The 22,249-nt window shown below is 42.0% G+C and overlaps 1 protein-coding gene across 3 annotated transcripts in view; it reads right to left on the bottom strand.

Annotated features, from left to right (window-relative positions):
* Positions 1-22,249, bottom strand: part of LOC116387061 (uncharacterized) — a 36,065-nt gene that overhangs the window by 7,356 nt on the left and 6,460 nt on the right. For all 3 annotated transcript variants that reach the window (XM_031853816.1, XM_031853814.1, XM_031853817.1), the window contains exons 6-38: positions 22,046-22,173; positions 21,852-21,968; positions 20,481-20,538; positions 20,350-20,397; positions 19,855-19,923; positions 17,848-17,987; positions 17,445-17,576; positions 17,303-17,360; positions 17,110-17,190; positions 16,446-16,480; positions 16,225-16,293; positions 16,098-16,122; positions 15,974-15,997; positions 15,658-15,726; positions 15,431-15,570; positions 14,882-14,998; positions 14,581-14,638; positions 14,346-14,390; positions 14,196-14,252; positions 13,965-14,110; positions 12,626-12,727; positions 12,478-12,526; positions 12,303-12,383; positions 9,476-10,057; positions 9,316-9,393; positions 9,004-9,140; positions 2,527-2,628; positions 2,283-2,340; positions 1,984-2,132; positions 891-1,827; positions 667-788; positions 458-571; positions 155-212 (exon numbers count right to left, since the gene is read on the bottom strand). In XM_031853816.1, the coding sequence (XP_031709676.1) occupies positions 155-212; positions 458-571; positions 667-788; positions 891-1,827; positions 1,984-2,132; positions 2,283-2,340; positions 2,527-2,628; positions 9,004-9,140; positions 9,316-9,393; positions 9,476-10,057; positions 12,303-12,383; positions 12,478-12,526; positions 12,626-12,727; positions 13,965-14,110; positions 14,196-14,252; positions 14,346-14,390; positions 14,581-14,638; positions 14,882-14,998; positions 15,431-15,570; positions 15,658-15,726; positions 15,974-15,997; positions 16,098-16,122; positions 16,225-16,293; positions 16,446-16,480; positions 17,110-17,190; positions 17,303-17,360; positions 17,445-17,576; positions 17,848-17,987; positions 19,855-19,923; positions 20,350-20,397; positions 20,481-20,538; positions 21,852-21,968; positions 22,046-22,173 (4,185 nt within the window). The remainder of the gene's footprint in view (positions 1-154; positions 213-457; positions 572-666; positions 789-890; positions 1,828-1,983; positions 2,133-2,282; positions 2,341-2,526; positions 2,629-9,003; positions 9,141-9,315; positions 9,394-9,475; positions 10,058-12,302; positions 12,384-12,477; positions 12,527-12,625; positions 12,728-13,964; positions 14,111-14,195; positions 14,253-14,345; positions 14,391-14,580; positions 14,639-14,881; positions 14,999-15,430; positions 15,571-15,657; positions 15,727-15,973; positions 15,998-16,097; positions 16,123-16,224; positions 16,294-16,445; positions 16,481-17,109; positions 17,191-17,302; positions 17,361-17,444; positions 17,577-17,847; positions 17,988-19,854; positions 19,924-20,349; positions 20,398-20,480; positions 20,539-21,851; positions 21,969-22,045; positions 22,174-22,249) is intronic.

Genomic DNA, 22,249 nt, shown 5'->3' on the forward strand with positions numbered 1-22,249 from the left:
CCCACCTGAACCAAATACATCAAAGCTTACACCTCAATAACACAACATATCAAACGTATCAAGGTGAATTGGTGTCAAATTGTGTCAAAAATAAAACCTAAGTATGTAAGTCACATAGAATTAGATTTTTGTGGCGTTATTAGGATATCTTTACCTTTTTCTGGTGAGAGATCAGCGAGCTCTTTGTACACATCAATTGTCACTTTCACCGTCTGGCAAAAAGAAACGAACATTGGTAATGAGAAACTATACCAAGCTACTCGGTTAAACACATTTTCAAGTCTGTGACATCTTACTTTGCTGATGTATGCTCTCATGTTTACGTCATTGTTGTACATACTGCATCACAACTTTAAAGCTATTAAATCAGCCTTTAGGTATTGAGTTTTAATATAAGTCATAGAAGCTGATCATCGACATTGAAAATAAACCACAGCAAGAGACTCGAGCAGCTCACCGGGAAGGACGGGGTTCCTACATTTCTCTCAACCACAGCCAGGTGGGTCACCATCTCATGCAATTTGCTCTCCAGCTCAGACTCCTTGCAAGTCCATTTTGGGTCCTTTATTTTCTGGTAAGAACATCGAGAGCACACATCACCATCTGTAACACTGCCCTGCTTTACAAACTTCATTCATTTTACAATGAGACTTATAAAGCACGCACCACATAGTTAAGCTGGTGGTCAGCGCTGCATGTGTGGTCGGACTTTAGCAACCTGACTGAACACAGCCGACAGTAGACTTGTTTCCTTTGTCCACAGGACACTTTAATCAGCTGGTTTAAGCCTATGAAGAAAAGAAACAATGCAGACCTCCGATTAAAATCAAAAACAGACCAATCGATAGAGACATACCGAGATATTTTCCGATGTAAATAATAATACGTACCAACTTCAGGAGAGCTTACACTTGGCCTCTTCTCACTTGTGCAGATTTGTGATGGCTCTGCAGGTGGATTTTGGGGCATGGTCAGGTGGAGAGATGCAGGTGCCTTACTCTTAGGTATATTTGGTGCAACATCAGCAGTTGACTTCACTGAACTCTTCACATGTGCAGTCTTAACAGAGGCTCCAGTATTTTCACAGCTAACTGATGTTTGACTGTCAGTCATTTTAGCAGAGGCAACAGATCTCCCCATAGTTTGAGATGCAACCACAGTTTTGGATGCACTCTCAGAACTTTTGGATGCGTTTTCCGTTTTGAAGCCAGGTGCAGTTCTGCAGGCGGTTTCACACCCCACTGTGGATTCTGTTTTCGAGTGGGTGGCAGCTTTATATGAAGCCGCTCTGACGTCAGCTGCAGCTCCAGTTCTGCTTTCCAGTGTTTTGGGCAACGTTGCAGATGTTTTGGTGGAGGTTGTCCTTGAGACGGTTGCACTCGAGGTGGAGGTGGTTGCAGTGCAGATGGGGATAGTTGCTGTACATTTGTTGGCAGTTTCTCTCGATTTGTTGTTGGCGGCTTTGAGTTTAGAGATAGGTGCTGTCGATGTGGTGGTGTCTGGAGTAGAATTGGAAGATTTGGTTGTAAACTTGGAGATGGTTGTGGTTACAGTAGAGTCGGAAGTTGCTGCCGTTTCAGATCTCCCCACCTCTTTGGAAGTGGTTGCTATTTTTAACGGTCCCACAGTTGTGTTTGAAATGATTTCAGCTTTGTCCTCACTAAGTGACAGATCAGGTGACTTTGAGGCTTTGATATGGGCTTCATTTGATTCAGTGGGGACTTTGGATGCATTGGAGGTGGTTTCAGTCATTACAGACATTGATGTAGTTACTGAGGATGACTGTGCCTCAGAGTCTTCTGAATCATCAGTCTCCATCTTCACCACCTATGAAAGGAAATCAAACAACCATATTTAGCAGACTGCTCATTTTTCAGCTGCCATAGAAAACAAAATGCAGCATTTTCCTGTTTTCCGTTTCATAAGCTCAGCATGCAGTCTGACTGATTTTATTAATTATTAATTGATGCCAAAACGACTGACCTGGAAGTTGTCCTTCATAAAACAGACCTCATGTTGAGCATTAAGGGTGACTGAGGAGTCCACAGGTTGAACGCCAGACAGAGCCGAGGTTGAAGGGAGTTCATGGCCACAGTTCTGCTGATCCTGAAGTTCTTTCACCGTCTGTATGGCTGTGTGGAGGATAGAAACAACAGAAGAAATACAGTACAGTGAAAGTTCTGACTTTGCCATTCACCTGTTGATTAAATCAAATGAGCTTCAACCAAAAGTACTGAAAACATAAAAAACAATCTTAAAATTAAGAGCAGATGTACTCTTACCTGAATCAAAGTCTTGTTTTGAGATGTTATTGTAAATGGCATCATCCAGTTCAACAACCTGGACATAAGAAATAAGCAACAATTAGTAAAATGTATTCCTGAATTCTGTTTGAATCTTTCAACTCTTTATCTCAGTTGTTGTTTTCAACAATATCCAGGACTAGACTAAGGACAATTATATTCTTTTCAATCTTAGTTTATTAATTGACTGTTATGAGAATGTCCACAAATAAAAGAACCAAACCTGAGCCTCTCCATATCCATTTTCTTGTTCAAACAAAGCAGCAAATTGTCTGATCGTCTTCCCCTGGTGCATCCCTGGTGGAGGTGGAAGTTTCTGTACGCCCTGAAGTCAGAAACATACATAGGAAGCCATTACTACTACAAAACATATCTTTTGTATTGCATATTGTTAGATGCGGGGGTTCACAGGCCCGATACGGGGTTAACTCTAATTCTTGCAAGATGGCGCCGTGCCAGCGGCTGCCTGTCGCAGCAGCTCCCTGTCTGTTTTAATTTTTTGTCTTTTTTTATTCACTTTTCTTCTCTGCTTTTGTTCCTTTTCCTTAACGTTTGGTTTAAATTATGGTCAGACAACAGACCGTAACTTTTTCTCAACTTTTCCCGTGGCTTTTCTGTTACTTTTCTTCCTGTTTGTACGGAGAGCCACACACAATGAGTGGGGCCATTGTCTATTCCCGCGGTCAGCTGATTGCGCTGAGCAAACCGCGGCTTTTGCCCGGCTCCAGGCCTGAGATCCCGGCGGAGCTAAGGAGAAGGGCTCGGGGCTGCAGGTCGGGCACTAAGCGGAGGACGAAGGCGAGGAAGTACAAACCCTCGGTACCGGCAATTATAACGGGGAACGTGAGGTCTTTGGCGAATAAGACGGACGAGCTCGGCGCGCTGGTAAAGACTAAGAGGGACTTCCGTGAGTGTAGCATCATGTGTTTCACGGAGACATGGCTGCACGCGGATTTCCCGGACCACAGTGCGTCGGTGTCCGGCTTCGGGTGGTGCAATCCCGACCATGTGTGTGTGAAGGAACGCTTCTGTAGCCCGGACATTGAACTGTTGGCCGTGGGGATGCGTCCATATTATTTGCAGAGGGAGTTCACGTCCGCCATTGTTGTGGCTGTGTACGTCCCCCCATCAGCGGACGCTGAGGCAGCATTGGACACCATCCACTCCACTGTATCTGGACGGCTGAGTCAACATGCTGGTGCTTTTCTGGCAATTACTGGAGACTTTAACCACACCACTCTGGATAAAGCCCTGCCAACCTTTCACCAGTATGTTGACTGCCCCACAAGGAACAATAACACTCTGGACCTTCTGTATGCAAATGAAAATGATGCATACAGTGCCACTGCCCTTCCCCCCCTTGGCAGGTCCGACCACAACCTGATCCTGTTAACACCCAGGTATGTTCCTCTGGTGCAGAGGCTGCCTGTGACCACCAGGACTGTGAGGAGGTGGTCTCTGGAGGCTAATGATGCCCTGCAGGACTGCTTTGAGTCGACGGATTGGGATGTGCTTTGTGGACCACATGGGGAGGACATCAACAGCATGACGGACTGTATCACAGAATACATCAAATTCTGTGAACAAACCGTCATACCAACAAGCTACCTGTGACCTGAAAGCTCTTCTTAATAAGAAGAAAGCAGCTTTCAGGTCTGGGGACAGGGACGAGCTAAGGAGAGTCCAGCGCGACCTGAAGATAAAGATCAGAGAGTACAAGGACTCTTACAGGAGGAAGCTGGAGGCCAAACTCCAGCAGAACAATGTGAGGGAGGTGTGGACGGGGATGAAGCAGATTACTGGCTTCAAGGTTGGAGGGAGACAACCAGGGGGCTCCCTGGAGAGGGCCAACGAGCTAAACTCTTTCTTCAATAGGTTTAGCTCAGAGCCCTCATCCGTCTCCTCCACACACCACACCTCCTAAACACCTCCCCCTCTGTCCCCTCTGTCCCCCCTCCCCCCTCTCTGTGACGACTGGCCAGGTTAGGAGACAGCTGGAGAGACTCCACCAAGGCAAAGCTGAAGGACCTGATGGCATCAGCCCCAGGGTCCTGAAGACCTGTGCCGTCCAGCTGTCTGATGTCCTGCAACACCTCTTCAACCTGAGCCTGAAGCAGGAGGAAGTCCCGGTGCTGTGGAAGATGTCGTGTCTGGTTCCTGTACCAAAAAAGACGACACCATCTAGCCTCAATGACTACCGACCAGTTGCCCTCACATCTCATGTGATGAAGCTGCTGGAGAGGCTGGTCTTGGCCCACCTCCGTCCGCAGGTGAAATCCTCACTGGACCCTCTGCAATTTGCGTACCAGCCTCATGTGGGGGTGGACGACGCCATCATCTACCTGCTGCAACGAGCTCAGTCACACCTGGATGGAACCGGTGGCTCTGTGAGAATCACTTTCTTTGATTTCTCCAGTGCATTTAACACCATCCAACCAGTGCTGCTGAGTGAGAAGCTGCAGGTGGTGGGGGTTAACGCGTCCACCGTCTCCTGGATCACTGACTACCTCACAGGCAGACCACAGTTTGTCCGACTGGGCCGTGTGCTGTCTGATGTGGTGGTCAGTGATATTGGAGCCCCACAGGGAACTGTTCTGTCTCCCTTCCTGTTCACCTTGTACACCACTGACTTCCAATACAACTCTGGGTCATGCCATCTGCAGAAGTTCTCTGATGACTCTGCAGTGGTCGGGTGTATAAGGAATGGACGGGAGGAGGAGTACAGGGCAGTAGTGGATGACTTTGTGGAGTGGGCGGGTAGAAATCACCTGCGTCTGAACGTGGCCAAGACCACGGAAATGGTGGTCGACTTCAGGAGGAAGACGACGACTCCACAACCGCTGAGAGTTCTGGGAGAGGATGTGGACATGGTGGAGGAGTACAAGTACCTGGGTGACTCCATCGACAGCAGACTGAACTGGAAGGCCAACATCAACGCTGTGTACAAGAAGGGGATGAGTCGACTCTTTTTCTTGAGGAAACTTCGATCCTTCAACGTGTGCAGCAAGATGTTCCATCGGTCTGTTGTTGGCAGTGCACTGTACTTCGCCGTAGTCTGCTGGGGGAGCAGCATTGGAGCTGGAGACACCAACAGACTGAACAAACTTGTTAAGAAGGCCAGCTCCATCATTGGTTGTAAACAAGACTATCTGGAAGAGGTGGTGGAGAGGAGGACACTGAAGAAACTATTATCCATATTGGATAACCCGGACCACCCTCTCCACCACCTACTGCAGGGACAGCGGAGCACTTTCTCCAACAGACTGATCCAGCTCCGCTGTCACAAGGACCGATACAGGAGAACATTCCTGCCCTCTGCTATTAGACTGTACAATAAATCCCCTCTTGCCAAATCAAACACAAGACTTTAACACTGCTAACTGTTGTTGTTGTTTGCTGTTGGTGATCCTTGCACTACTGTTTTTTACCTAGTTGGTTAACTTATACCATTCTATTTTATTGTATATGCTGTGCATTTTTTTATTTTGGTTCTTTCATATTTACTCTGTAACTTTGCTTGCTGCTGCTACAAACAAATTTCCCCCTGGGGATGAATAAAGTATACATCTATCTATCTATTTACTCAGCTCTCTTTTAAAAGATTGGCAAGCTGGTGTTCTGAGGAAACTCGCCTGACTCTGCTCACTACCGTTACTCCTGACGTCTACCCTGCTTCCTCCGGTAACGTGCACTCGGCCGAGGGGCCACCCTGGCCGGGCGCTTCTACCAGTCGCGTCAGTTATGGCAGCTTTCCTCTTCTGGATCCGGGCTCTTGGTAAATTGCCAGTTAGATTTTAACGGCTAGGATTACTAAAACCGTAAGGGGCTGTTAAGTGGACTGGTCACTAGGATAACCATTCAGAACTCTGTTGTTGAACATACAATAGATTTAACCTTTTACGGCCATGAGGAACTTTTACTACCTAAGCCAATTAATTCTCTGAGAAATCTACTTTGCAGATTAGATATTTATTGCAGGATATTTTAGTAGGGGCACAGCAACAGCTCACACAAAATAATACTATACTTAATTCGATTCGTTAGAATTTCTTTTTAGATTATACGGTCCTTTATATCCTCATTATTTCGATGCCGAGGCTCGGTGGAGCTGGATTGAAGAAGTGATAAATCCTTTTGTGGGTCTTGGGAGCGGAGGTCCGGCCGAACCTTCAGCTCCTCCTGCGCGGGCCAACAAAGTCTGTTCAGCGATCCTTCAGGCTCAGTACAAAGTCTTTAGGGCTGTGTCCTTCTGTTGTCCGGTTGTTAAAGTCAAACAGGGGGGAGAGGAAAATCTCCGTCTTTTAATCTTTGTTCAAGAACTGCGGTCTTCTTTCCACGAACAAAGACGAAGTCCTCCGATGCAGCTGTCGAACGAGGTCCAGTGTCCTCCGTGGAGCACTTGGAAGTGGTCCCGCGATGAATCCTGTCTTGCTCTTTGCTTTTGGGCTCTCCCCCCTCCCCGATCACTCCCTTCTCCGGCACATGACTTCATCGATTCTGTGTGTATGCGTTCGGTTACACCCTTGCACACACACTCAAAACCCGATATGACCTCAGCCTCTAAGGCTCACACCCAACTCACACAGCTCTTTCCACACACACAGACTATGATTTTTTTTACTTAATCAAGTTTTTTACACACATCATTATTATCAATTTACATTTGTTAAATCACTTCGTATTTTTATGTAATACACACTTGCTTATTGGATTTCATCCTTCCAACCATAAGTATACATTTTGTGTCCATTTAGCCTGGTTCACATACCGAACATGTATTCCTTCTTTTAAGGCAGCCTTCCTGGGATCTCAACTCTTCTTATTTTTTTAATTTATTATACTATATTGATCCCTTTAAGGGGGAAATTTTTCTCTGCATTTGACCCATCGGTGGGCTGCCAATGACAGGCGCCCGGGGAGCCTGGGGTTCAGTGTATTGTGAGGTACACTTTGACACGTGACACGTCCCAGTTGAGGATCGAACCGTTGACCTTCCGGTTGCCAGACAACCCTCTTAACCCAGTGAGCCACCTTATAACCACATGATGGCGCCACAGTCATTAGTTTCTAAGGCTGTAACTATGTACGTATTAAATGTACGTACCTATGTACGCACCGTTCGGTACGAGACTTAAAATACGTTTGAATAGTACGAGAGTATTTGGAAAATGCAGAAGCTTAAATTCAGGAAAACATATTTTCTGCGCTCATGGAGGACAGTGGTTCTCAGCTGGTCTGGCTGTGGGACCCACCATCATTCCTTAATGACAAGTCACGGCCCAAAGAGATCGCCTTATGATTTTATTTTCACAACTTGAGCATTGTACGTACTGCTCTGCAGTGTCTTTCCTCGTCTCAGTCTCCTGTGTCATGGTGCATCTCACTCAGTCAGAATGCCCATATTTGATTGGCTGAGCTGCATCACGTGATGTGATTCACTACCCGACAGCCTCTGCTGTTAAGTTTCGTTTCACGATAGTCACGTGCTCGCCCACTGACAATCACAGCACACTCTGCACCTCGCGGCAGAGCTACACATGAACACTGAGCTGCACGTAATGCTGACGTCATTGTAGGCCGGCTAGCAGGTGCTGACACGTCAAAGAACACGCCCAACATGTCAAACTAAAGATCTGATTGGTTGAAGAATATGACAATCAACAATATCGTCCCCATTCACTTAAACTGCACATGGATGCACCCGAGACTCTGCAGGCCTGGGCCTCTGTTCTTACCTAGAGACACAGAGGTGAAATCTGATTGGATAAAAGCTCTACTTAAAACAAGCCGCACTGGAAGCAGAGCAACTGAGGAAGACAGCTGTGCAATGAGAAAATAAGATAATGGGAAAAATATTTTTATAAATTACATGTAACATACATGTAGTGTATTTAAGAAAAAATATTAAATTATAAAATAGATATAGCTTTGTGATTCTGTTTAGGCCAGCAGAGAAGGCCTTGCAGGCCCTGACGGCCCGCCACTGACAGAATGTGGTAGAAACTACATACCAGAAGAATAAGTTGAGTGAGCTATGATAGCATCAATTATTTGAAGTCAATGTAATTTGTGGTGCTGTTAGATTGCTGCTAGACCGCCCCATTAATACAAGTGCGGTCTCCTGTGGTTGGAAACTGTACGTGTGTCTTAAAATGTATCAACATATAGTCATATCCAATTGTGTGCATGAGAGACGGCATGCAGAGAAAGGGAGCAGTCAGACAACAATTGGTGGAGCTTCCACTAATGACTGTTCCGGAAGAAACCAGGAAATAATTATACAGAGGGATGTGATCAGTGGCTCTTAAGGGATCCGGTGGGAGACAGGAACCCGAGGTTCATTAAGGTTGAAATATACCCACATTGAGGAGAAAATGTGAAGCTGTGTCTTAAAAAGGTTAGGTTTGGATTAATGAAGTCCATCTTTATACAATACTCACATGGTATATGTACGTTAAAAAAAGACTTATTGGTGACCATAAGGAAATGGTGAAAAAAGGAGGGAAATGCACCAAACTTTGGGAGTTCATAAATCAATTTGGCCAACTTGGAATGCAGCGTGAGGACTGTTTTCCCCCCATTCCTTCGCTCTATGAAGGGATCTCTTCATGGCCAGCATGGAAGGAAGGAAGGATTACAATGACCAATAAGTCTTACTATCTAGACACGGCATATGAGACAGACTTCAACATTTACTCACCACCAGATACGTCTTCTGGTGGTCCACTCCGGTAACATGGCTGATGATGTCCTTCTCTGGGATCTTCAGGGAGCAGCACTCACAGAGGTAGATGGGGTCATGCTCATCACAACTGCATTCGAGAAGTGCACCCAAGCCTAGAAGACGCATTGTTCACTATTAATATTCGTGTTTATATCATCCCCCTGACTAGAAATGCAAAACAATTAGTAAAATGTTATGTGGAATCAAAATATGACAAATAAAAGTGTATTTTTTCCCCTTCATTGCCATGGCTAAAAAGCCCACTCTGCTGAAAAAAAAGGCACTGACCAACCACAGGCTCTCGGCTCTTCCTCTTGACATACTGCCACAATTGATCCGCTTGTTGCTGGTCCACCTTAAAGGACGCTGCACCAACCACAGAGTTAGACATTGTTATAGAAACACTGAGAAAAATCTCCCACAAAAATGAAATGTGACATTTACATACCTTTGTCAGGAGTGGTCACCTCCTTTTGGCCGCTACTCGGCAGGTTTTGGGGTGCTCCTTTGAAGGTGAGCCGCTGCTTTTTTATTTCTTGCCCTACGTCCTCCACAGGACAGGTGTCCATCTGTGAGATTTCCCTCTTCAGCGTCAAGACACCTTTGCGGCTTTTGCTCCTCTCTTTTCCAATCTTGTTTTCGTCGGTGTTCTGGCAGTTTTCTGTAGCGTCCCCACTTGGTTTGCTGGCTGTAGGCTTTTCTATCTTCTCCTTTATCGCCTGGCGTGTCTCACTTTGCTTTTTCTCCTCTGAACTCATTTTAGAAAACGCCTCTCTTCTCTTCTCCGATTCTTTTTCGCTTGATGTCGGAGTCTCCTTGTCGTTCCCCCTTTCTGCATTTTCTCCACTTTTCAGACAGCGTGCATCAGGGACTTCAGCACCAACTTCTACGGTCTCCTTCAGTGTCGTCTCACTGTTGTCTGTAGATTTTTGACTCGTCGTTTCCAAACGCTCCTCCATCATCCTGCTGTTTTTCTGACCATCGTCTCTCACATGGGCCTTCTCCACATCTTTCAGTTTTTGTCTGGGGACTAAAAACAACAACATACATGACATTAAAAAAATGCATTTGATAATAATGATCAACATTGTTTTATCAAGTGGCCGCTCCGTAAGCAATACTGCAAAAGAAAAAAAATATGAAAACGAGTGGATTAGGTAAAGAAATTACTAATAGCGAAAAATGTAACTTTGTGATATTTTTCTTATATTAGTTTAAAACATAAAAACATGAACTGAGTTTGAAGATGTAACAGTTATGACGTCAAATACATCAATGTTTTGTGCTGCAGAGATATCTACTGTAGTGTGACCATATTTTGTAACCCCCAAACCGGGACCCTTAAGTGTATCGCACTTTCATGTACATGCTTATGCAGTTACTATAGGCGTTTTAATGAGGATGGGGGACAATTATTTCTGCATTTAGCACACCTAACTTACAGAGTGCACCTTTCAAAAACAGCAGACGAAAAATTATGTTTTGTCTCCAAGAATCCACTAAAACATAGTTTATTTGAAAACTGCATAATAACACTAGTAGACACAAAACCTAAAGGATTGCATTTGGTGTAACATATTATGATCGTCAGATAAAACAAAACAAGGTATTTGTTAGTGTGCACAAGCGCAGGCTGCTGACTACATGGAGGACTGTGACATCCTCTGTGTGGAGATATTTTATATCTCCTATATATACATGTTATGATTGATAACATTGTATGCAATATTATAGCAATATATTAGTATACATTTCCTCTTTGTTGTAAAATTACACACACTCTGGTATTCACAAATTAACTCTGTAACTGGACACACAAGTGTATATGGTTGAACCAGTGGAGTCAGCTCTTATCTAAATAGGGACCATATATGGAGATGTGTCTGGCATGCCTTTGCATTTCTCCCTGAAAGAATAAACAGTTTACCTCCAGGTTCAGACCTAAAGTTTAAACTGGCTAACATAAATGTATGGGCATAAAACTGATACCTCTGCTTCCAGCCGAACGGCAGCAGGAAGTGAAGCCGTAAAGGCTGAGGCCCTAAAGCACTCTGTGGTTTACGTAACCGACTGACACAATGCAGACTTTTATAGGCCTATTGTGGTTTTTACGCCTGACTGGAGACATTTTCTTCATTCTTTACCCATAGAGTCTAGTAAGTGGTATCTTAAAGTGTAATCTACATTTTTATTAGTATTGTGATTCATCCACATTTAGATTAATTTTGGTTTCAATTCTCAAGATGTAACCCAATGTGTTTCTATGTTTACTGAATGGTAAAAATAAGTAAAAAACGGGTAATCTTGGTTTAACTTACTCTGGCCTGATCGTCAACAGAGTTGGTATAGGAAACAGGTTTTGAGAGCAGATACTGCAACAATGGTAACTGTTTAAGAGAGATCCTGACTGGTGCTTCACCACTGAACTTCAAAGAACAAGTCTGTCATAGCTTATAAGACTACATGAAGAGCATCATCCAATCATTTGGCGATGCTAAGTTGTTAACGATATATGGATCTAGAAGTGAAAGATACTCCAAGTAAAAATCTATAAATAATGGAAGACAGCGGAGTATCAGGGTCTAAGCTTAGGCGTTTTTACTCCTTTGAATATTCTTTTTTTTTTTTTTTTTTACTTGTAATTCTCATATAATGGTAAACACCCAATATTCTTGCTCATCTCTGAGGGAGTCTGCTCGGTTACCTTAAGGGAAGAGAGCTCTCCTCCCGGGATAGGCTGACAGTTAAATAATTAGATGTAAATTTGAATAACAAATCTGCTACTTGCTAAGATTAAAATTGTGTTGGTTTACTTGTGCTTGGTGTCTCATGTGTTCACACTTTGTTGTTTCTGCACTGTACTTTTGCTCTGGTGTATGCTCTTAGATGCTTGTTTAAAGAAGGAGATGCACTTATGACTTCTGGTGACTAGTAGTTCTCTTGAATACCTATGTTGAATACACTTATTGTAAGTCACTTTGGATAAAAGTGTCTGCTAAATGACTGTAATGTAATTGAGATGCGTGTCTGTTACACAGATAAAGCACAAATTTAACTGCCACGGCCTGGAGCAGGATGTTCCAGTATACAGCCCCCCACTCTTAAATCACTCTCTGTATAACTCTGTGACTTTATCGCTGCAGTGCGCACTTCACCAGACTCATATTTTAACAGCGGGTAAAATAATTTAGCGCCACAGAACTCCAGAAATTAATATTACCATTTCCATACTGGTACTAGGGTCATATTACACATAAAACATCGACAGGACTTACCCAGCTTCATTCCCGGATGTATTGGTGGATCAAGGTTTGCTTTCCTTTCTCTCATATTTGCAGATGTCAGGATGTTTAATGCTGGAACAAAATAGTCAAGAAAACAATTCAGAGTTAAAGATGCCAATGTGGTACATTCATCGCATATATGTACACCATACATACACATACTCACCTATATAGTAGGTGCATGGCTCCCTGATTGGCTTGTTCAACTTTATCACCTTTGACGGCAGAAAATATGTAGTCAAAAGCATAAGCGCGTGGCTGGAGGAGATTCTACATAAAGATGGTACAGAAACTCAATTTCAGGTATAGAATACCTGCACATTTGATATGGAGTGATAGCGTGCTGCCACTTTTGCCAAGTCCAAGAAGGTCTCTTCATCGGTGTTTGAATTCAGCGAGCCTGGATGGAAATTGTCCTACACACACACACACACACACACACACACACACACACACACACACACGTTTTGTTTTTACCAAGACATAGTGACCTTGGAGAAAGAAGTGAGCCTGTAGTCTGCAGAGTACAGAACTGAATCATACACACATCACATTGGCTTATACACCAGTGAATCCTCCTTATAAAATACAACTCTTTTATAACTTGTGTAACAGACTATCATAAGCTTGCATCATGTAACTTGTGATCCATGCAGCTGACTGCCTGCACACATGTCCTCTTCTTCGTGTTAGATAACAACTACCTATTGTATATTCACATGTTCTATGCCTTAAGGATAAAACGTATGCATGTGTGTCTGTTGTTGCAAAGATAAAGCACTTCTTATACTTCTTTCACAGCACGGCCTGCACGGGATTAAACAGGCCCCCACCCTTGATCACTCTCTTTATAACTCTGTACGAATTTTGATCTGTAGTGCACACTTCTGCAGACTCTGAGTGGCTCTGTGTAACTGTGCCTCTTCTCTGGCCAGAGAATAATTACTTTTATAAGACAAGTTCTGTTTGACAACATTCTTCATTTCAGCTTAAAAAGACTCAACAGCGGGTAAATTAATTTTCCACCACAGAAGTCACTGTGTGCTCTGCTCTGCCTTGTACTATAATCCGTGCACATTGGTATATGTTTTAAATGGATGAATAGTGTAAGTCAAAAGTTATGGATCCACCATTCCCATGCTGGATAGCAAGCCTTGAAGTCTAGGCCTGAAGGCATCTACATGCCCATATTGATTTATAGTCATAACACCACCTACTGACAGGAAGTCAGTCTTACGTGACAAGGATCAACCGATTTACATGGTGTGGTCTAAACATGAAATACAGCAAAGTGATATATAATAATCATCTGCACATGTGCAGCTGTAATTCGAAATTTGCTGCCCAAACAAACTCTAATCTCATAGAAAATATATAAGAATATGTGACACAATGTGGTGCTCCTCCTGTCATTCCTACTGCAGTTCTGCCTTGATCTCCCATTCATCAAAAATGAATACTTTGATTAACAATATTATAGCCTGCAGACAATGCTTTTTGCATTGGATTTTTCCTGACATGACATTCTGCACTGTTTGTCTGCCTTTGCATAACACCCCAAATAATCACAAGACATACTGAGTGATAATAAGAGCATGATGGTAACCATTAATAGAAAATAATGCAATAAGAAGTGCGAGTAAAAATACTCACTATAAATGTCGCAATGTGTTTCCGACTGAACTCGTGAGCGTAACATTCATCATCTGACAACCTCCTCTTACAGAGCAGACACAGGAATCCCACCATGGGCTGTTGCCCTGCGACACTAAAGTCGTGCATGACCAGGAACTGTCTACCTGCAACCGAGGTAAAGAAAAGTCAAAAACACCGAGTGTGCACTTCTGATTTCTGTCAAGACCTTTTCTCTACGGCGGTACTCACCTAGTAGAGGAAATCTATCGTTGTCTTCGAGTTTACTGTATGTTTCACATTTTGGAACTGGAGACATTAAAACAGACAAACATGCACGAGTCAGATGAAAATAATCCATATATTATATATTTAAGGCTAAGAAAATATTTCATCACTTACTGTCATGCTTTAAGATAATGTGTTGTAGTGCAAGACTCTCCATCACTGCAGACGAAATCAAGAACGAGTCAACAAAAATATGTCAAACTGCTTCATGTTGTTTGAGTCGGCTTGATGGAAAGCATGACCAAAACCAGTTAAAATGAATCTCACAGAGCACATATCACAGGTAAGATGCAGTGAGCTCGTTCTCCCCAGCTATATCTGAATAATTACATGCAAGACCAATTCCTACCTTTTGAGTAACTACATGTGAGGAGTCCCTGAAACATCTCATTTGGCATGTCAAGTACCTGAGAAAAGAAAAATTCTCAATTAGTAATGACTATGGAAAATGATTTAGTCTACAATAGATGATTGCGGGAAATTAACCTTCTCATTAACTAGCTTTACTGTGGTTAGCTATTGCCGTTTAGACTGAATTTTAGTTTGCATGCTATGAAACTCTTATGATTGACTTTTGTTTATCTCTACACAGATATAGAAGAAATAGTGAAAAAAATAAACAAGTCTGTTAAAGTTCTTTGGCATTTTACCTTCAGCATCATCTCATCTGGTTTTTCCTTCTCCTCTTCCCATGCCATGGACCTCAAGACTTTCACGTCCAGACGATTCTCCCACGCAAGTGTCAGCCTCCAGGGATTCAGGTACAGCTAAGAATATAACACAAAGGCTATAGGTATATCCCAGGAAGACAGTTGTAAATTTACCATAATTCTGGGCTTTTTAAATTGCATGCAATGACAAAATACACCTTTGAAATGACTCATTATGATGGATTCCCAGGTTATATTGATACAACTGAATAAGAACACATGCACATCATGCATTAAAAAGTGGTTCTCTCCAACAGCAAAAATACAAGTCTGATCATATTGGCTCACAAAAAAAGTTAAGGACACCAAACACTGTTGCATCAGTACTTAAATATGTAATAATATTTTTTTTTAAATCTAAAGCTAAAAACAATACAAACACGTCTTTTACAATTCCTCACAAAACAAGTGTTAGTGCTGGCATCCACACACAGCTGCACCGGCTCGACAATAACGAAAATAAGCCACATAAATAAATTAAGGGCTCACCAATGTGTGTATGACATGTTTTTGAGAGTCAAAGTGCTGTCTGAGCAAGGAGTCAGTGAAACAGTCCTGACAAGCAAAGCACACATAAATAGGTTCCTTCTGGACCCGAGTGCAGACACACGTCACAACCAGGGGAACGCCTGAACAAACATATAAACAAAGAAAATTAAGATATGACAGATTTTTCAGTATAACAAAACACGATGTTAAGAAGCGGGTCTGCTCACCAACAAGTGGCTGATTTTGCCCCAAGCTCTCGATGAGGCTCTTGTATAAGCCCAGACTGGGTTTCCATTCTAACATTCAAAAGGAAAGAGTGTTAAGAGTAGGAGTTCAATAAATACCACAATCAATTACTTTTTTTCTTAAATTAATGAGTAAATTGAAGCTAAATCAGTTCTTTGAAAAATAGTATATCAATATGGTATGCTATCTTTTTGAATAGCCAACAGATTTAGATTTATGTATTTTCAGACCTTTTGACTAGTATTGGTTCAAAATAATTAAGTGTTGGCACTATTAACAAAAAGGAGAAAAGTGTACCTGGTTGGTCTGAATGTTCAGCAACTGTAGGAAAGTGAGGAAAAATATATCTTATGTAAAAGAGCTTAAAAATGATACATTCTGATTTATATATTATGATAAATAAAAGATAAGTGAATCGTACCTCCCCTAAAGATTTTCTTCACCATCTGAAGAAGAACATTAGGGACAGTATGTAAGGTCTTATTTTGTAGTACATCAGGAATAATCACAAATACTTTCTGTAGGAAGCTATGAAAATATTGATATACCTTTTTGTGTGTGTCCTTTGATGAATGTTTGCAATAGTCAGACATGTTCATAAAGCTCATACTGCAGTTCTGCCACCAGAAAAAAAACAAAAGAAAAGTGAAACAAAGTTCATTGTATCAAACAAAATTGTGTTCTTAATGTTCCCCAACAAAATAGATGGTATTAGGTACAGTATTAAAATCTAGGCTATTGTAGTGAAATGTAGAATTGTGATTTTTACCTGACAGCGGAGTTTGTACAGTTCAGAAGGAAGCCCTACAAAGAAAAAATAAAGCAAATTTAAGTTGTAATTCAAAATGCAAAAACATTTTCAATTTAACCATTTAAAAATAGAAGAAATTGATGTTTTAAGTTATTTATTTATTTTCCGAAATCTATCAAATGTCTGGCTACACGTGCTCTTGTGTCGGCCTCTGCAGGTCATTTGCCCCAGATGTTTTGAGTGTAACAAAACAAAGGCATGAACTGTATCTGAAAATTGTGTGAATGTGATTTAAAAAAAACTTTTTATTATTTCACTTAAGTAAAAGCAGTAATACTACAGTGTCAAATACTCTGTTACAAATAAAAGTCCTGCATTCAAATTATTACTAATTATTATAAAATTACAAAAGTACTAGCATAAAAATATACCAAAAGTACCAAAAGTGAAGGCTCTCATTAGACAAAATGGCCCATTTCAGTTCAGTCCTAGGTAGTTTAATAGTTCTTGTTGTGTAAACTTCATAATTAGTCATTTCGGAGGGGGGTTCCATTCATTTGTCTTGGCACGTCCCGAGACACTGTTTGAGATATATTGTATCATACTTTCTGTCATCTTTGTATGACTGATGTGTATATTGTAAAACCAAAATTAAAAGTCAGAAAATAAATAAAATACATACCCAACTTGTTCCCTGGTGTTACGCTTGTAATCAAGCTGCTCTCATTGTTTTCCTTTCTAATAGATTCCAGTTCCTTCAAAGCTACAATAAACCACAGGCTCAATTAGTAAATCATCATTCTTGGTTCCACTGAAGGTCCAGTTCATTCGGAGGAATACAACGTAAAGAGAGGCATCAAATAATAAATACCAACCATCTGCATAACAAGTGAAATTCACTGATGTGAATTTGGTAGGCTCCAGGCTCACTTGCTGCAACGAAAGTCATACGGTTTCAAATTAATACAAACAAAAGCAACAATGTGTGAAAACTTGTGACTTTGTAAACTATATTACCTTCATATCAGCGTTTGCAGTACCATGAATTTGCTCTGTCTGCTTTGCAAGATTAAGCATTGTGGAGCCGAAGACCGGCGAGTAAGCCTTGTAGGATTCCTTTGCCAGCAAAGTATGCGGGTGCCACGCTCTCTGCAGATTAAAACTGGTGTGAATTACACGAATACCACACAAGACGACAACCAATACGGATTTCAGTTGTTGAGGATTCATTACTCAACTTGACACCATCAGAAAAACAAAGAACTACACATCCCCTGTACTATCTTTTTAATTAGGATTCATTTTCTGCCTTACTTTTTGGAGCAACCGTGGCCTAACTAGTCATTTTGCCTGAGTAGACATCTTCTCAGAATCGTATGGTAATAATAGTTTCACAAATGTTCTCTTCATAGCTACTTACAAAGTAGCAGAAGACGTGGTCAAAGCTCAGGACATGTTTGATGATCGCATGGGCGGCCAAAGTTAGCTGGCAGAGAGTGCAGAGGTAGTGTCTCTTCTCCGTTTGCCCGACACAAATGCATTCAACAAGGTGCTGCATTCCTACAAGACCACGATCAGAGAAGAAACGGGGAAGAAGTTCAAAAAGAAAGCCAACAATGCGTTTCTAGCATGAGTATGTTTGTTAATTTAACCTTATGGATTGGTGAAATCCTTCCTTCGATCTATTAATTGGTATTATACGATTATCACGGTCAAGTAGTGACAAGGCAAGTTATACCATAAAAAAGCACTTCTCCAAATGAATTAGTGAATTAATTTAAATTTGTACAAAATTAAATAAACACTCTTCCTGTTCTCCGTACTTAAAGCTGGGGTAGGCAGTTTAAAATGCTGTAATAACCTTTCAGCATATTGTAATTCAAGTGATCTGAGAAAAAAATAGACTCCTGCATCTCCTCTTGGCTCGGTTTTCAGGCGTTAGAAAACATGTTTCAGGAGACTTTGGCCTAACATTTCAGGAAAGAGGTTGTGCGAGGAGATCCACCATTACCGACATTTATATAATTTGTCTTTAAAGGAATACAGAGACAGCCAAATGGCGTTGAACTCCAGGCAGACAACGTTATGGTGCATCACCGCAACCAATTGGAATAGAGCAGAGGTAGCCAACACGGTGCCCGCGGGCACTCTGTCGCCCGCAGGGACCACGTGAGTCGCCCGCAAGGCATGTTCTAAAAATAGCACTAGTCACCATGGAGCTCCGTCTAAAATTGTAGTTGTTCTTTTTTAATCAAAAAACGCTTGCATTAGTGTAGATTTTAAAATGACAATATTTCTTGTCATAAGAGAGTTGGGTACCCGGAGGCGCACGGCGGACAGCCAGGACAAGGCCGCCGCACTAGGTTTTCAGGTTCCGAATGGCGGGCGCTTCCCGTTGGCGCCAGACGCGCGCTGCGAGCGCACCCTGTCGTCAGGTCCGTAAATCCTCGGAACAGGCCGCGGGGCAACAACTCAGGGGTAGCGGGGGTAGAGGCGAGGCAACGCAATCCGACCGAAAAGGCCCAGACTAGAGGTTTGAACGCGGGCGCCCGAAGACGCTCTCGCGCGTCGGAGGGTTGGATCCCCCGCTCGGCTATGGACGAGACTGGTTACTAGTTTCTTCGTGGAGAAAAAGGTACCGTTGGAAAAGCTGGTGTCGGTGATAACAGACGGGGCTCCCGCGATGACGGGCCGGCATGCAGGCTTCATTGCGCAATGCAAAAGTGACCCAGACTTCGCAAAAATGTCTACATTACCACTGCATCATTCACCAACAGGCGCTATGTGCAAAAGTAACCGGCTTTGATCATGTGATGATACAAAAATATCAGAGATGTGATACCTCTGACTTTCAAATGTTGAAACAGATTAACAGAAATAAAAGTTGCATGTTTAAATATGTATGTGTAGCTATACCATCATTGTTGTGGAAATCATTCTTAATAATTATTGTGAGGAATAATTAACTGACATGTGATCAAACAGTCTCTTCACATATATGATTATTATTAAAAGGTGATCTGTGCAACTTTGTTATTCAGGAAGTTTGTATCAAACAAGTAGCCCTTCGTACTACTCGGTACTCTTGAAGTAGCTCTCAGTTTAAAAAAGGTTGGTGATCCCTGGAATAGAGGGTGGATCTGGAAATGTGCAAGTGTGGAACGGCAGACCGATGCGGACCCTCACTTGTGGTATGAATGGAGACGCATCCACAGCTGTCTGTGGAAAGTATGTTTGAGGATTTATGACTGCAAGGGAAGAGCAGCAGGAGGAGGGCTGGATTTTCAATCGTAAAGTTTTTTTTTGCCTTTGGCCAGAAAACTGCCTACCCCAGTTTTAAGGAAACCATCTTCCACCATTAAAGACAATGTCCCTACCAGCTGAATTTTGCATCCAAAGAATTACATTTTGGGAGACATTTACTGACCAAGAAGTGGATGTTCTCTGTTGCTGTCTCTTTGGTATGTTTGCATCATCACCCGCTTTGGCTTGATAGCTAGAGAGAAAACACAAGATTGCAGCGATGAAGCATGGACTGAAGGACAATAAATAGTAAATCTAACAGATACACAATATATTGAGACATCATCATACTCACCAAAAGGTCCATTAGTAGCTGTTGTGAAGCTTTGGATCATATCACAATATTAACATCAATAGATAAGAGTTATTCCAGCTGTCATTGGATTGTAAATGCTCAAATTTCCACTAAAATGTGGATAATTTAATGTTTGAAAGAACCAGAACAGCTACTAAATGGACCTTGAGGTGAGAACGTTTTCTTGACTGCTGTAGCAAGGTGGAGTGATTATTACAAGTCGAACAGACTGATTAAGCACTGCTTGATTTTGGTTACTGAACTCCATAAGTCCTGACTACACCATGAGCAGAAATAAGAGTCCTGAGAGAAATGTGCACACACCTTCAAGCAGCTTGAGAAGCGTTTCATTTTCACTTAAAGTGCGCATCACTGGGGAGTAGAATCAGATCATGTGAATTAAACAATTTATTAAAATTCTCAATCAAATATTACATAGAGAAAGACTCGTATACCTTCAGAGTAGGAACTTGTTTCATGCTTTTTCAACAGATTTCCAGGTAAGTCCAACAGCTGCAAAGAGGAAAAAATGCTGAAAATACATAACTTCCTCTAAAAATCTAATCTGAAAAGGCATTCATCCCACCAACAACAGTATTGTAACACAGTCTCTTGACATGACACTGCTGTGTAACTATAAAAACAATAAGAAACGATGGGGTAGTGGATTGAACTAGAAAAGTTGGTATGTCCAGGCGGCAACCTTCGGTTCTGCCGAGTGAAGCCAATGCGGAAGTGTCTTAAAACCTGCATTCTCTCTAATGGCCATGAGAGGGCAATTCCTCCAGTTGCAGAAAGTCCAATTGTATGGAAGTCAATGAGAAAATTACCCTACTTCTTACTTGATTTTTTTACCTTAGTAAACATGAGTTTATGGTCTCAATCGCTAGTTTCAAGTCTTTATCTATACAGCATGATGTTCCTTTAGGAAATGGTCCATTTTAGAGTCAAATAGACCATAGAGCGGAGTATACTTTAGGGCGGGCTTACTGTGATTGACAGGTCGCTGCCGCTACCAGAGCTGTATACGGCGTCTCTACGTCACTCCTCTACATTCTAAATATGGTAACTTCCATTCAATGGTTGCAAAAAAACTACAACATGGCGACGGCAGTAATCCACAAACCAATGAGTGACTTCACGACAACTACGTCCTATTCTTATATACAGTCCTTGACAATGAGAAAAAGCATGACCATGCAACCGTACAAATAGAAACATGTCAGTGTCGTGTTTACAGCTGTTTCAGCTGCACCAAACATAGTAGCACCTTTTAAGCCGGTATGGTTGAACGTGGTCAGCAAACTGTTTCTCATTTACAGATCCATCAGTTACAGAGCAACGTTAGCATTCATTTGGAGTCGTGTTTGTAAACATCTGACAAACACAGGTCTAAAATTGGGTTCTTTTTAGCTCCGTTTTAGTCTCCACCAACTATTGAAGAAAATATCCTGCTCTTTAGATGCTAAATGCTCGACTACGTTCACCAGCAAGTCGCTAACTTTGTTGTTTGCGGTTTGGTAATAAGTATGTACTGTACAGAGGTTTGAGAGTATTATTACTGAGAAAAGTGATGTGATGCTGCGGCTAAAAACAAAACAGAGAGCTGTTAGACTAAACAAAAACAGTAAAATTTTGGGCTGGAAAACCAAAACAAATAGCTGAAAGACACAAAGAAGCTCCATAGAGCCGAAGGGCTGGGTGATAATTCTTTGTGGGATTTCTCTTCGAGCGACCCCTTTCACATACAAATAGTGATGCGATCCATAATCATTGAATTATCAATATACTTTCAAATTAAAGATTCCAGAACTCCAGGTACAAACCTGTAGTTGTCCGCCACTGCTTTCTTTTACTCCATGTCCGACCTGGGGCCTCAAAATGTCTTTCACATTGTTGCTGGGGATCCAGGAGAACCTCAGTACATTTGGGTTTGTGTGGCTCTAAAATACAACATACCAATTAAATTGTGCTTCCAAATTTCAAACATTGGTTCACTTTTATGATATTCTGCACTTACGGAGTAGTTTCTGCAATGGTCAATCGATGTGAGGTGGGATAAAATCCTGCCTGATGGACACTTTTCCTCACAGAGATGGCACAAGTAAAAAAATTTGTCTGTCTCTCGACTGAAACACAAAGTCAAGCCTGGAGGAAATAGAATAATTACTTCAAACATAATCTTTTACATCTTCACCAGTACCATACATGGTACTGGTTTCAT

This window comes from Anarrhichthys ocellatus, unplaced genomic scaffold, assembly GCF_004355925.1.
Source record: "Anarrhichthys ocellatus isolate YVR2014 unplaced genomic scaffold, GSC_Weel_1.0 scaffold14, whole genome shotgun sequence".
In the NCBI taxonomy this organism is placed as follows: domain Eukaryota; kingdom Metazoa; phylum Chordata; class Actinopteri; order Perciformes; family Anarhichadidae; genus Anarrhichthys; species Anarrhichthys ocellatus.